This window comes from Tachysurus vachellii, chromosome 11 (assembly GCF_030014155.1).
Source record: "Tachysurus vachellii isolate PV-2020 chromosome 11, HZAU_Pvac_v1, whole genome shotgun sequence".
NCBI classification, from domain to species: Eukaryota; Metazoa; Chordata; class Actinopteri; order Siluriformes; family Bagridae; genus Tachysurus; species Tachysurus vachellii.
The window spans coordinates 20,835,954-20,851,575 of record NC_083470.1 but is presented as its reverse complement, the minus strand read 5'-3'; the positions used below and the strand labels follow the sequence as shown (position 1 = coordinate 20,851,575).

The 15,622-nt window shown below is 38.5% G+C and overlaps 1 protein-coding gene across 2 annotated transcripts; it reads right to left on the bottom strand.

Annotated features, from left to right (window-relative positions):
• Positions 1–6,750: 6,750 nt before the first annotated feature.
• pex10 (peroxisomal biogenesis factor 10) lies at positions 6,751–14,407 on the bottom strand. 2 transcript variants are annotated; one of them, XR_009649216.1, is made up of 7 exons: positions 14,059–14,407; positions 10,935–11,015; positions 10,449–10,855; positions 10,014–10,186; positions 8,751–8,880; positions 8,356–8,600; positions 6,751–7,925 (listed from the first exon to the last, which is right to left on the bottom strand). XR_009649216.1 is itself a non-coding variant. In XM_060882130.1 (6 exons), exons 1-6 carry the CDS (start codon positions 14,168–14,170, stop codon positions 8,532–8,534), a joined length of 972 nt encoding a protein of 323 aa, XP_060738113.1. In that variant the 5' UTR covers positions 14,171–14,407; the 3' UTR covers positions 6,751–8,531. The 2 variants fall into 2 exon arrangements, 1 of the variants encoding a protein (XP_060738113.1); XM_060882130.1 differs by having other exon boundaries at positions 6,751–8,600.
• Between the last annotated feature and the right edge of the window lie 1,215 nt (positions 14,408–15,622).

Here is a 15,622-nt window from a genome sequence, read left to right as displayed (position 1 = left end):
TCAATGATATGCTGCAGTGACTCCTAACTTGAACAACTAAAACAATGGGGGAAAAACAGCTCTTGCTAATAAAGTGGCTGCAACAAAGCTAACAAGAGCTTTCTATTAATCACAGAAAATAAAAAAAAAATCAGAATTAAACAAAAAAACCATAGCAAAAACATTGCGTTGTTTAGGCTGATATTTACCTATTAAACGCTTGGATTTAGGGGGAAAGGTGGCTTAGTGGTTAGCAGGTTTGCCTCACACCTCCAAGGTCGGGGTTTGATTCCCTCCTCCACCTTGTGTGTGTGTGGAGTTTGCATGTTCTCCCTGTGCCCCGGGTACTCCGGTTTCCTCCCCCGGTCCAAAGACATGCATGGTAGGTGCATTGGCATCTCTGGAAATTGAATGAGTGTGTGTGTGTGTGCCCTGCGATGGTTTGGCACTCCGTCCAGGGTGTATCCTGCCTTGATGCCCAGTGACGCCTGAGATAGGCACAGGCTCCCCGAGGTAGTTCGGATAAGTGGTAGAAGATGAATGAATGAATGCTTGGATTTAGTGAATAGCTGAGCGTATAAATATACATTCTTCTAATCTTCTAGAATTTATTCATATCCCATCAGGATTATTTGGTCCATATCAGTTGTTACACATGATAATCGGTTTACAAATGTAGTGGAAGTGTAGAAAATGTGTGTCTTTGTTGTCTTATGTCCTTTCCCCTTCAGTGAATGAACTTTTTCCTGCTTAAGTAAAGTTACTTCTGTTCTGCTGCTTTATTTGAAATAACAGAAAAGTGTCACTGTCATGTGGCTCCTATTGGCTATGATTTATTTGGTCTAAACCATAAATTTGTTTGTTTGGAATAGTTTTTTTTTCCACTTCCTGTGTGTTTAGGGGTTTTTGGCTACACGGTTCAAATTGTCTTTTTAAACACAGAGGAAAACGATGAGCATGAGAAATTCGATACAGATTTAATATCGATTCATTCGGCCCATACTACAAACCAGCTCTTCCTTAATTCAGAGTTACACTCCATAACCTTCGAAAACATGCTTTAAAGATTTGTTTGAATCGATTTTCCATTGCGCTCCCCCAGAGACATTGTTAGTGCCTATTTGGACTATTGGTTATTGGTGTCTGGAAGGTTATTGCAAAGCTTAATGGATTGTGCAAATGAACCAACACATACATTCCTGAAGACACATCACAGTCAGCTTTATTGTCCAATTACAGCACTAGAAATTCCATTATTACTAAATGCAACCTGACGAAAAGGATTATTACCAAATCCGGCTGAAGAAAATAGGAATAAAAATAAAAGAAACACTTATTACTAAGTGCATAAAAGCGACATAAGTACTACATGCGCTAATGATGTAATTCGTTGTAAAATTATGTTGTATGCTCTAATTCCTAAGTATTGTGTCCGTAGCCTACATCCGTATGTCATGAATGTCATTTCACAGCTAAAAAGTCATCAATCATTTCCTCTCCTCTCACTTCAGTGGCTTTCTGTCAGCTCCGGTGTGCTGATGCCCTCGAGCATGGTGGCTGGCAGAAGGGCTACGCTGTCAGGTGCTGTTACAGACCACTGCCAGTCAATTGAGTTGAGTGGAAAGAGAAACGGTTTTGGATGCACCATTCGTACTGGACAGAATACAAATGGGTAGAAGCTGTTCCTCTCCTGGGGTTCTCTCTGTGAAAGCGAAAACATATAAGAAAAAAAAAAGAATACACTGAATAGTCAATATACTGAACGGTACACGATGGACTGTCACTTACCGTTGACTATGTATTCACTCACTCACTCACTCATTTTCTACCGCTTATCCGAACAAGGCAGGATACACCCTGGACGGAGTGCCAACCCATCGCAGGGCACACACACACTCATATTAACTCACACAATCACACCCTACGGATACGGACAATTTTCCAGAGATGCCAATCAACCTACCATGCATGTCTTTGGACCGGGGGAGGAAACCGGAGTACCCGGAGGAAACCCTCGAGGCACGGGGAGAACATGCAAACTCCACACACACAAGGCGGAGGCGGGAATCGAACCCCAACCCTGGAGGTGTGAGGCGAACGTGCTAACCACTAAGCCACCGTGCCCCCTACTAAGTATTCAAGTGCCTGAATTAACTCTGTGTCTTTAGTTAGTCTTTCAGCAAACTGAATAGTCTTGCATTCATATTCACTATGAGGTGCATTGTGGTGGATCAGGGTCCTGCTACTGGGTTTAACATGGGGCGAAATCCACCTAATTTATTTTTGAGTAATTGTTCTTGCTCTCTGGGTGGATGAGATACTCTTACTTATAAAAACATTCCTCTTCTAGACCTGCATTCACGTCTATCCTGTCATTGGTTTGGTACGTAACTGTGTTCACCTGTTCTGTGTTAGTCCTTTATTCATTTGTCTATGTAACCTATTCGCTAATGACTTCTTGTTTGTTGTGTAGTTTTCGTCTTGTATTTGGTGTCGTTAAGCCCAAGCGTTGTTTTGTATTACTGCAAGTGTTTCCTAGTCATGTGATTCTGAATACGGATTATTCTTTGTTGCAGACATGGTTACACACTTGCATCCGGTTTCTTTACACACCAAATGGTAAAAACTGAACTGATCTTATATTCATATCCACAGATGAAGTAAAATTCGTTCATACATTTCTAAAGGTTCATTGGTTTTATAAAGGTGAATGGAAAAACAATGGAAATTAACAGCTTTACTATTCGGTCTTAATTCAAATTAAATGCTTAATCCAATGAGTCACTATATTTAACTCAGGCCTTTTTATTATTATTATTTTTACAATTAAAAATGTCTAATATTTCACTGAACTTCAGTAGAACATCTGTACTCTGCACAGCGATGCACAATAACAAGGTCAGATGTAATTTAAACACAGATTTTTATTCAAATTGTCTCTAATTATGTGAAAACTAAGGACACACAACAGACAAAACAAACCCAAGAGCTGGAAATAGTTCATGTCTGTTCTTTTTCAAAGTATTAATCATTAGAAAACACAATATTACATCTTTTAAAAAAAATAAAAAAAAGCAGACAAACATGTATCTTAATGATGGATGAACAGATGTAGGGAGAAGAAGACTGAATTGCCTGAGGGAAAAAACCCATATTTTCTCAAATACGATCAAAAATTGACCTTGCAGGTCACAATATACAGCATATCCTCATGGACCTGTATGTTTGCTGAAGGGCAATGACCTCTGCACACACACGCTGCAGAAACCTGGCAGAAATATATCTAGAAACTATATAAAAACTTGCTGCATTTATTGCGTCAAAAAATGTTTTACACTGCAAATATTTTCCTCAGGACAAAATCATTTATATCAATAAGATATTTAGTAGGTTAAAGTCCGCATGATAACATAAAACATAACATAAAACTGTTGCTTCTCCCTTATTTAAAAATTCGTAGTGTTTCCTCTAAAGCCCATCGATCATCAGCCTTTTTTCTGATATGTCTGTTGTAACACTGATGTTATTGCTGTAACACACACATAATTCTCAATCCTCAGATTCAGACTGACTGGAAAAAAAAAGGAGTGTTAGAAAAGGCTTCCAATTGTCTCATCTTCCTTCGAAAGTCAAGCTTAAACATTTGTTAAAACACCTTTTTAATTGAAATTGCATTTGTTTTGGTATTTATAGTAGCATATCATTCGTTAAACGATAGCATTAGCATTGATAGCATAGTTATAGCAACAAAGTCAGGCTCTTCTGTCTGTTCTGACTTTAGCTATATAATGAATATCATGAAGAAAATAAAGATAACTGTTATATAGTAAACATAACAAAACAGAGATATAAGTTCTGACAGATTCAAGTCAAACGAAGAGCAAAAGACGGTCAAATGAAACCATTTACTTTTGCTTCATTTTTGCATTCATTCATTCATTCATCTTCTACCGCTTATCCGAACTACCTTGGATCACGGGGAGCCTGTGCCTATCTCAGGCGTCATCGGGCATCAAGGCAGGATACACCCTGGACGGCGTGCCAACCCATTGCAGGGCACACACACACACTCTCATTCACTCACGCAATCACACACTACGGACAATTTCTCCAGAGATACCAATCAACCTACCATGCATGTCTTTGGACCGGGGGAGGAAACCGGAGTACCTGGAGGAAACCCCCGAGGCACGGGGAGAACATGCAAACTCCACACACACAAGGCGTAGGCGGAAATCGAACCCCCAACCCTGGAGGTGTGAGGCGAACGTGCTAACCACTAAGCCACCGTGCCCCCTGCTTCATTTCATGTAACGTTTCTATTTCTTGGGATTTTCTGTTCCCGATGAAAGAAGCACAAATTTTTCATTCTTTCATACATTATTTTCCCGTCCCAATCTGCACCAGTAAGTAGTCCTGAGTCAGTAATCATTACAACTATTGATTCAGGAGTCATTACACTCTTGACCTTATCTAATGCAACGTGCACACTAACAAACAACTGCATACATGACAGATGAAGATAGATGTCTGAGTGAGATGGATAAACTTAAACAAATGAATGTCCCACCTACAGAAATCCCCTCTGTATGCGAGCTATACATTTCTATGTGATTTCTGTCATTCAACAGTAGCATGCAATCTCAAAGGCAGCAAGATCACATTATGATAATGCTTTCGCCTGTAAGACGCCACCTTGAGCCTCTTTATGCTCAGCCGGTGTGAAGCCTCCATGAGTATTAGCGCAGTCTATCTCCTCACTGCAGGATCTGCCGGAGCACAATGATGCGGAACAGCTCGCTGGAGACCAAACATTCTGCTGTGATGAAGCCGAGCTGCATCGAGAGAGCCGAGTGCAGCGTGCACTTATGCAACCTGGACAGACCTGAGACCTGTGTGCAGATTACATGTAAATTTGTTCTTTTATTTATATTTTTTTTCTATACAGATGCTTTTTATCCATTGCATTATTTCCTCAACACATTTTTTTCCTGACACCCCCCCACCCCCCCTAGTGTTTTGTACTATTGCTTAGCTTGTCATTGCATTCTCAATGAGATGAGAAGAATAGAACACTTCAACCCATGCAGCTTTCTGAGTGAGCAAATTCTAAACACCTTTGTTTCTAAAATTTTGATACCCCTCACTACCGGTAATATACTATGCACAGTGATCATGGGTTAGAAAATAAAACGTTTATTTCACATTATCCATCAGATAACCGAGTGGTTGGGGACTGAACAGAAATCATTTTGGCTCATGTTTATTAGCAGTGACAATCATCCAGTAAATTCAATTTAAGGAGTGTAATATAGGAAGTCTGTCTGCTTCAGGAAAGAAGAAATCCAGCCAAGACCTTTCTGCTCTGTATTCGATAAGTAAAACTTCTCCTCGTCTTTCCCTCTGACGAGCCATCTCTCCCGTATCTCCACTAACCACGCAGAGCTCAGAGATCCCTGCAATTGCTATTGTCTCTATGATTGACAGGGGAGAGAATGTATATCCCTCCCTCCACAGCTCCCTCGCCAGCCAGCTACTACAAGTGATGAAGGCTGATACCATCATGATGATATATCCACATGCCAATGTTTCCTTCAAGCCTCTTTCCTAGATCAAGTTTGACAAAGACAAAGTAAATCCACTCCTCACTGCTTGACAGGGAAACATCTGGGAGGACGACTGCCATTCGGATGAAAAACTGGTTCACGGATCGGTTTTGCGGTGCACCAGAAGAAGGTGTACATCTTATTTCCCTTAAATAAAGTGCCCAGAGTTTCATGTCAGCTGCTTTAAGAAGACAAGCCTGCAATTCTTGCTGCATACTGTCAAAAGCTAAGGAAAGAGGTTATTACTGAGTAGGTTTGCTGACTGCAACAGTGTGTTGTACATTAATCAGTCTTCATCAGTGCATGGATTACCATGGTGTGAACCAAATAACAGGGTAGATAATTACAGCCCCTGGTGCCCTCACCTCTCTCAGATTAAAACACCCACCATCTTCATCAAGCTTGTTATTCAGAGTACTGTGAATATTTGGTAATGCCATATAGACTACTTAATGCCCCCTCTGTCATTCAAGCCTCCGTTAATGATGCACTCAGAGACGTGCTGAGAAAATTAGTGACTGGTTACATATGACTTTTAACTTTCCACTTTTGACCTTACTCATCAGGAACAATCTCTACAAGCCTCATGTAATCTTCCTGGACATCATCATAAGTCAAAGGGTGTTATCATGGGCAAAACGGCAGCACAGTGACCCACTTCACAAACTATCAAGGACCTGGTAACCCTGGTAACCCCTCACATATTTGCTCTCATTTCAAGTCCATCTTAGTGGTGAAAGACTGCTTTTCAAAGTCCCACAACCAACATCCTTCTAAACTTACAGTACATTCTAGGGTTTTTTTTATGCCTGGTCACTTCATGCGTTTTCTGTGATCCGATAGCTATCCGATCGTAAAAAGAGCAGGTCTAAATGCCCTCCGAAACTTTTTCGAGACGGATATAAATCCGATCGTTCAAACCACTTTAGGACGTGGTCTGGGACGCATTACAGATGAAACTGGACGGGTGTAAATGAATGTGGTTGTTCAAGCCACATACGTCAGCGCTATACTCCTCCCAAACGGAAGTACGTCACTCGCAGGTGATCTTTGACACAGGTGTCTCGTTGGGACTTAAAATGCACTGCTGCCGCCAGCGAAAATGCAGCAAACAGTAAATGCTGTTTTTTGTAGCATAACCGTTGTAACAAGTTTTTTCGTCTTCTTTTTGATTGCATTCTGAAAACCGCATACACCAAAGCGTGTTCCATTTCAATTACCCCGGAAATGAGGTAAAATATATTTGCATTTTGGGCGTGAGTATAAAGATCGGATTGATATCCGATTCGCCAAGACGCATTTATGTGGCCTAATGTAAATGGAACAGTTTTAACAAATCAGATAGCTATCGGATCAGAGAAAACACATGAAGTGACCAGGTGTAAAAAGGCCCTAAGAGACGTATCTCAAGTATGCAAGGTTACGATCCGCAAGCTAACGAACAAGTCGAGCGCACCGAACAACAAATGGAGAAGATTCCATCACATCTTCTCTAATGATCACCAAGAGGAATGGTCCACTCATGTGGACTCCATGTTTCTATTTGTGACGTAACCAAATGACTTTCAGTCCAATTCAAATTGGAGCAGAGACAAATAGTAATTTTGGATTGTTCTAAGTCTCCAGAGACATGAGAGCCAAAAATAAAAGCAAACAAATCAACCAGATTGCTTCTAGCAAACTGTCCGGTGTGGTTTCTACTTCTGCTTTTCTTTTAGCAGCAATCTGTTAACCTTGGACAACCTCTCTGCATAAAAATAGAAGACTGGTCTATCCTCAGCAATAGACCTTAGATAATAATAAGCAACACTAGGATCTGAGGCCATATGGTGAAAATAACTTGTCTATAAATCTCTCAAGGTGTTTAAAACCTAATGCTTCCTTCGGGACAGATTTAAAATGGTGCTCAGTGAAGTGAAGTGAAAACGATTCCCTCAAGTGAGTTCCTGTATTAAAATATGCCTTTGCGTATTCCATCTAAAAGGTCTGTGAGTCTTTCTCTAACTTTTTTCAACACCATATACAGACCGCCGGTCATCTACTCTGAATATCACTCTAAACGATCTGTCTTTCACTGCCCGAAGGTGCCGTGACAAGGCAAACGTTCTATTGAGGAAATGTCTCATTTACAAAGTTCAATGATCTTCAAGAGGTGACGATATTAAAACTAGACGTGTAGAAGACACTTACAGGCTCAAACGGCGTGCGCTTCAGACCATTTATTTTACATTACAGTAATCATTAGACTCATTAAATGTGAAAAATCACCTCTGGGAAACACTAGTGGCTTAATGTTCAATAAAACAAATTGCATCCAGTTTGGTCACGGACGTCATCCACCTGAAAAACAGAGTTAAGAGGTCTATCCAGCGTAATATGCTCAATTACTGATTACTTGATAGCCACAAAATAAATGGACTGAATTTTTAAATGCTGTCTTTTAGTCTCTTCCCACTATATTCTACATCACACTTGGGCGAATGTGCTATTACAGGAAGGATAAGTAACGTAGGGAGTTACTTTAAAAAGCAAAGAGATTATAATTCAAATGAGGACAAACAATTTTCCATTTACTGCATGAACACAATAAAACAGTATCATTAACTACTACAGAAGAAGAAAAACAGACCGACGAAGCTGTTTCAAAATGTAAAAATGAGCAATAAATTATTTTGTGCTTATTCTTTGATTACATTTATACATCTATAGCTAGTTGTTTTATTTACGTGTAGCTAGCTAATTAAAAGATTAGTCAGGAATCAAAACGAACCAATCACAAGACTGGGCACATAGGAATCCACTTCAGCTATATGGGTCTTGTGTGATCTGGTTAAATATCGATGCATGTCGTAGCACCGCGACAGATCGGTTGGTCATGAAGGTTTTTATTTAAAAGCAGCACAGGAATGAAGACTGAGTTCATGTTGTGTTGAAATATTCGGTCATCTATCTGTATCTTCTCAGAAAAACCAGGCGATGAGGCTGAAATTTCTCTCGGCACAGCGGACACTCCGACTGCGATCACAGACGACAGAAATGACAGAAACGCATTTATTTCATATTCAAACTCAAATGTTTCCTCTATCCACAATAAAATGTTAGGCTTTTGCTTTTGCGCAAATCCAATCGGAGTGCATTGGTAAGGTTCACAGAGATGAATGTTACCTTGGTGTTGCACCACTCTGTGATACACTCCCAGCAGAACAGATGGCCACAGGGGGTTGTTGTGGAGTGTCTCCTCTCCTCCAAGCACAAAATACAGCGAGAAGATCGAGAGGACGATGTCTCCTGCGGACTGAAGCGGTGAATACGGGGAAGAAATAAAAAAAAAATAATCTGTGAGATAAAGAAATCCATGCGAAGAGAAAAGAAATGCAGTTAAGACAGTGGGACGAGTAATGAGGGTGATTAATCATTATCGTCTTCCGCCGGTGTTACGAGTTAATTTATTACAGCGTTCTCTAATGGAAAAAAAAATAAATATGCAAACTAATTACGTGAGGCATTTGTTTTATACCACTGATATACTATACAATTAAAGGTTAAAATGTAGGTTGTCTAGATTTGTAATCATTGGCAATTTGCGGTTGTATAAGAGAAAGAACACTTCGGTGTGTACTGTTACAGGAAAATAATCAACGCTGCATCACGTGGAGCCGCATCACAGCACCACATGGTTGATTATTGTCCTAGTACATCATTGTGTGGGTCACATAAAAACAGTATAGCCAGTAAAAATGATTTAAATGTGACTTAATGTATAATGTACAGAGGAGCGCACTAACACTGAGTCAGTATCTGGTATCAGTCATTAATCAATGGTATCAATTATACAGAATATTTGCTCCACTTAACACTGTTGTGAGTTAATACAATGCTGACCTAAAATCTGAGAGCACATTGAAAACCAGGGATTTCTTTATTGTCTCCAATTATAATTGTTCCCCAATTAAATGTAAGCAACCCTGTGATACTGGAATATATTTCCAGTATCACAGGGTTGCGATTTCTTCCTCATGTCTAATCTCTTCAAGTGAAGCGTGTGTTCAGACGACGCGCTCACGGAAAGCGGATCAGAAGCTTCGGCACAAACTTGTGCAGTCAGCTCTAGTGCACGCTGTTGTTAAAGCAAAACGGGGACAAACCAAATACTAAGAAATTAAAAAAAAAAGAAGGTGAAAATATTTTCACGATTCTTTCCAATCATGTTGATCTTAAAATAATTTCTAAAAAAAAAAAAAGAAAAGAAAAAAAAAGGTTGGATTTAATGAGAAAAGAATGTAAAATATAAAACTTTTTGGACCACAAACATTTCTTTAATGTTAGTTTTGTACTTAAGTATCAGAAAAAGTTTAAAAAATAAAAGTAAATAAATAAACATTACATGTATAAATAAAATGTTAACGTTTGATGTAGCAGAGGTCCCACCTCGAGGGCAGATTTCTGTGCCGTGTCCACTCGTGTCTGGCACGTTGCCTCTGTCTCAGGCTGTTAAACTGCAGAGCAAGTGTGATGGCCAGCTGCAACAGTGACACACACCCTAAAAGCCGGTAGCTGGTCCGGATGCCTTTATCATCCACGGCCATTCGCTGCACTCTGAGCTGAAACCAGGTAAAATCTGTAATGTTAATTAAAACGCTTACCCAAGGGTTGTTCTGCTGAGTTGCACAATAACTACTTAATGATTTACTGAGTGTCTCTAGATGTACTGTGTATTTTTTGGTAATAGTGCATGGGGTATAAAAAAATTGGAGAGAAAAAAAAAAACAAAAACATGAAATGACAAACGTTGTGAGCTTCTCAGTGCTGTGGAGAAATTAGTCAGCTTCTTTATGTTACAAACGGATTAGAAGCCTCACTCACATAGCTGATGCCTGATGTCCTTTTGGCCAGGTGATAAAATGCACCACTGATGTAGAACAGAGCCACATGCACCCTGTGCAAGATGGTGATCCCCTGCTGCACTGCGATGACCACAGGCTTTAAAGATTTCCTCTGCTGACTATTCAGCATTCTCACTGCCCTCTGAATCCATGCCTTTATATATGACATTGGGCTCCAGGTTAATACCGTGTCTCGCTGTGCATTCTGGGAATCCCAATCCTCCACCTCCAGCTCATGTTCTATACAGACCAGAAGTTTGTCCAGGAAGTACGGTACGAAGGTGTGGAGCAGAATGAGAGCCAGCCTGCGTGTCTGTGAAGGAATCCTGCGTCTGGTTGGATCGACCTGGATAATGTTGACGTACTCTTCACCTAATGTCTGATATCCTGTTGTTGACATACTACGTGTTACTCTGAGAGTCACAGTAGGGATTATGATACAGTGACTTAATAATAATAATTGTACCTGACAGAGTGGTTAGTGAATAATAGGCAAGATCTGATAGGACTTCTAGTTCTTTCCTCCACTGCAGCCATCGTCTTGATCCTGCATGGAAAAGATACACACAGAATACAGGTTCCCAACCCTGTTCCTGGAAAATTTTGGTGTTTTCTCCACTCTGATACACTGATTCAACTGCTGGTGACTAGATTAGACATGATGCTGTTCTACACTGTAGTTATTGTATCTGTCCTGTGCACATCCATCACCATCTGGTTTTGGTGCAGCAACAAAACAGGACAGGAACAGACTGCAATGTACGCTTAAAACAGCAGAAAAAATAATTGGTTCTCCCCTGCCCACTCCCCAGGACTTGTACCATACAAGAACCAGAAACCGGGCAGAAAAAATCATTTCTCACCCTTTACACCCTGGACACAACCTCTTTCAGCTCCTCCCTTCTGGCAGGCGCTACAGAGCTTTGTTTACTAAAACTGAGAGACACAGGAGCAGTTTCTTTCCCCAAGCCCCTCATCACCCTGATTAACAACTCACCATAATTATATTCCCTGCTTCATATCTATAAGTACTGCATTATCAGAACTGTCAGTCATCACATCATCTGTATATGTTACACACACTACTGCTGCTGTATATTGTACAAAAAGCATAATATTGCACAATACTGTTATTTGCACTACCGTACACTTCTCACACTTTATGTACCTAACTGATCAGTCATATATACTGTATTCATATTTAATACTCATACTGTATCACATTGTCTGTATATTGTCTTGTATAGTATAGTGTTATGTCTGTCTTGTCCAAGCTAAATGTACAGTATAGTGTTGTTTATGTCTATCTTGTCTTGTCCAAGCTAAATGTATAGTGTTATTTATGTCTGTCTTGTCCAAGCTAAATGTACAGTATAGTGTTATTTATGTCTGTCTTGTCTTGTCCAAGCTAAATGTATAGTATAGTGTTATTTATGTCTGTCTTGTCTTGTCCAAGCTAAATGTACAGTATAGTGTTATTTATGTCTGTCTTGTCTTGTCCAAGCTAAATGTATAGTATAGTGTTATTTATGTCTGTCTTGTCTTGTCCAAGCTAAATGTATAGTAGTGTTATTTATGTCTGTTTTGTCTTGTCCAAGCTAAATGTACAGTATAGTGTTGTTTATGTCTATCTTGTCTTGTCCAAGCTAAATGTATAGTATAGTGTTATTTATGTCTGTCTTGTCCAAGCTAAATGTACAGTATAGTGTTATTTATGTCTGTCTTGTCTTGTCCAAGCTAAATGTATAGTATAGTGTTATTTATGTCTGTCTTGTCTTGTCCAAGCTAAATGTACAGTATAGTGTTATTTATGTCTGTCTTGTCTTGTCCAAGCTAAATGTACAGTATAGTGTTATGTCTGTCTTGTCCAAGCTAAATGTGCAGTATAGTGTTATTTATGTCTGTCTTGTCTTGTCCAAGCTAAATGTACAGTATAGTGTTATTTATGTCTGTCTTGTCTTGTCCAAGCTAAATGTATAGTATAGTGTTATTTATGTCTGTCTTGTCTTGTCCAAGCTAAATGTATAGTAGTGTTATTTATGTCTGTTTTGTCTTGTCCAAGCTAAATGTATAGTATAGTGTTATTTATGTCTGTCTTGTCCAAGCTAAATGTACAGTATAGTGTTATTTATGTCTGTCTTGTCTTGTCCAAGCTAAATGTATAGTATAGTGTTATTTATGTCTGTCTTGTCTTGTCCAAGCTAAATGTACAGTATAGTGTTATTTATGTCTGTCTTGTCTTGTCCAAGCTAAATGTACAGTATAGTGTTATGTCTGTCTTGTCCAAGCTAAATGTATAGTATAGTGTTATTTATGTCTGTCTTGTCTTGTCCAAGCTAAATGTATAGTATAGTTTTATTTATGTCTATCTTGTCCAAGCTAAATGTACAGTATAGTGTTATTTATGTCTGTCTTGTCCAAGCTAAATGTACAGTATAGTGTTATTTATGTCTGTCTTGTCCAAGCTAAATGTACAGTATAGTGTTATTTATGTCTGTCTTGTCCAAGCTAAATGTACAGTATAGTGTTATTTATGTGTCTTGTCTTGTCCAAGCTAAATGTACAGTATAGTGTTGTTTATGTCTATCTTGTCTTGTCCAAGCTAAATGTACAGTATAGTGTTATTTATGTCTGTCTTGTCCAAGCTAAATGTACAGTATAGTGTTATTTATGTCTATCTTGTCTTGTCCAAGCTAAATGTACAGTATAGTGTTATTTATGTGTCTTGTCTTGTCCAAGCTAAATGTATAGTATAGTGTTATTTATGTCTATCTTGTCCAAGCTAAATGTGCAGTATAGTGTTATTTATGTCTGTCTTGTCTTGTCCAAGCTAAATGTACAGTATAGTGTTATTTATGTCTGTCTTGTCTTGTCCAAGCTAAATGTACAGTATAGTGTTATTTATGTCTGTCTTGTCTTGTCCAAGCTAAATGTATAGTAGTGTTATTTATGTCTGTTTTGTCTTGTCCAAGCTAAATGTACAGTATAGTGTTATTTATGTCTGTCTTGTCTTGTCCAAGCTAAATGTATAGTAGTGTTATTTATGTCTGTTTTGTCTTGTCCAAGCTAAATGTACAGTATAGTGTTTTTTATGTCTATCTTGTCTTGTCCAAGCTAAATGTACAGTATAGTGTTATTTATGTCTGTCTTGTCCAAGCTAAATGTGCAGTATAGTGTTATTTATGTCTGTCTTGTCTTGTCCAAGCTAAATGTATAGTATAGTGTTATTTATGTCTGTTTTGTCTTGTCCAAGCTAAATGTACAGTATAGTGTTTTTTATGTCTATCTTGTCTTGTCCAAGCTAAATGTACAGTATAGTGTTATTTATGTCTGTCTTGTCCAAGCTAAATGTGCAGTATAGTGTTATTTATGTCTGTCTTGTCTTGTCCAAGCTAAATGTATAGTATAGTGTTATTTATGTCTGTTTTGTCTTGTCCAAGCTAAATGTATAGTATAGTGTTATTTATGTCTGTCTTGTCCAAGCTAAATGTATAGTATAGTGTTATTTATGTCTGTATTGTCTTGTATAGTGTTATTGTGTGTCAACACACTTGGCCAATAAACCTGATACTGAACCATGTTGAACCTACCAGCAAGAGTCTGGAAAGCGTCGTTGGTGTTATTTCTCAGACTAGTTTGATAAAATTCGTCCTTCTGTGAGGAGCGGATCAGCTGCGGCTGATTAGCTGGAACAAGCGACATTGTGGAGTTTGAATAAGTTTAAAGCAGCTCCTTTAGCATGTTGCTTTAGCCTGTCACCAAAAAAACTGTAAGCAAGCTTGTTAGGGAACCTACACAGATTGAGAGATCTATCTATCTTTCTTTCTTTCTTTCTTGCATTTAGCAAACCTGAAAAAAGAAAACAAAACAATAGTAATACAGGAGCTAATACTTAACGCCTGTTATTGTGCACACACCTTTCACTTCCGTGTTAGTCACGTGCACTCAGGAACGCATTTCTATTGGTTGCTTAGACTCTCCTTATGATATGAGTTTTAGTCACAGGGGTTGCCAGATGTATGTTTTTTATCCGTGGAGTAGGATGAAGTGATTTAAGTTTAATTGCCGAATTGTTATTTTGGAAAATGACGAAAGTAGGAAATAAAACACGGCAGAGGTGTTAAACAAATAGTCCAACACGACAGCAATGTGTTTATTCCTCTCATACTTCATGAACATGACAAATTACAATTAAAATGTATTAAGGGAGGTCTTGCTAGCTCCTTTCTTCATGTATGCTATTACAGCTATATACAGCTATTCACTTAGCAACCTTTCTCATTTTCTGTCTTGAAGTTAATAAGACAAAAAATAAATAAATAAATAAATAAAAATGCAGCTGGTCACAGTATCGAGAACCTAAAAAGTGTCACCGAACAAACAAATGTCAAATATAAAATAGATAAATATATGTATTATACTCGAATTTACTGCGCAGTAGCAATGACAATACATATTGTTTCTAAAATAACTATTAAAACAACTAATACCTAAAATAACTACTAACTAACTAACTAACTAGTAATGTCTTTAATATCTGTTTTCTATTACACCTTGAATATTGGAAGTGTCTGAATTAATTAATCTGTAATTAATCAGTAATGATCGAATCATTACTATAAGCAATAATGCATTAAAGGGAGAGCATTAAAATTGAACATTCAGCAGTACAATGCAGAGGTGTAACACTAGTTTAATCAAATATATTGTATGATCACGTATTGCTTATCTTAATTACCACTGGGTTTGTTTTTGGAGTAGTTTCATACGATTATTTGGGAAAGCTCAGGATTTCTACTTCCCTATGTCTTCCTCTTTAATGCATTGTTTCTCTTAATAACTATCACTGTAAACTCCATGGCTGGAAGAAGCAATTTTCACACATTACTGAGTAAAAAGCTTTGTAGAGAGTCTACATAGACAGACCCTGGAGCTATCTATCATCAGTTTTTTATCATCTATCCGTAACCTAAGTGGCAGAACCAGTTTTCAGTTTTGTTGCTCTTCGGATTCACCCGGATCCATCAGCACTACTAAAATCCCTCTTCACATGGGTTTTGGTGAAGAATTCCTGTGCTCGACAGATGTCGACTGTGCTAAGGCAAGTCTTGTTTGATTAAAGACTTACCAGAGTCTATTGGCTCACAGTGGATG

Excerpts from the sequence above, each read along its gene's own strand:
- pex10 (XM_060882130.1), bottom strand. The coding sequence starts at position 14,170 with ATGTCGCTTGTTCCAGCTAATCAGCCGCAGCTGATCCGCTCCTCACAG. Across the intron at positions 10,187-10,448 it reads GGACATCAGGCATCAGCTAT|CTCAGAGTGCAGCGAATGGC; the intron begins GTGAGTGAGGCT and ends ACCTGGTTTCAG. Across the intron at positions 8,601-8,750 it reads CAGAGTGGTGCAACACCAAG|TCGGAGTGTCCGCTGTGCCG; the intron begins GTAACATTCATC and ends CTGTGATCGCAG.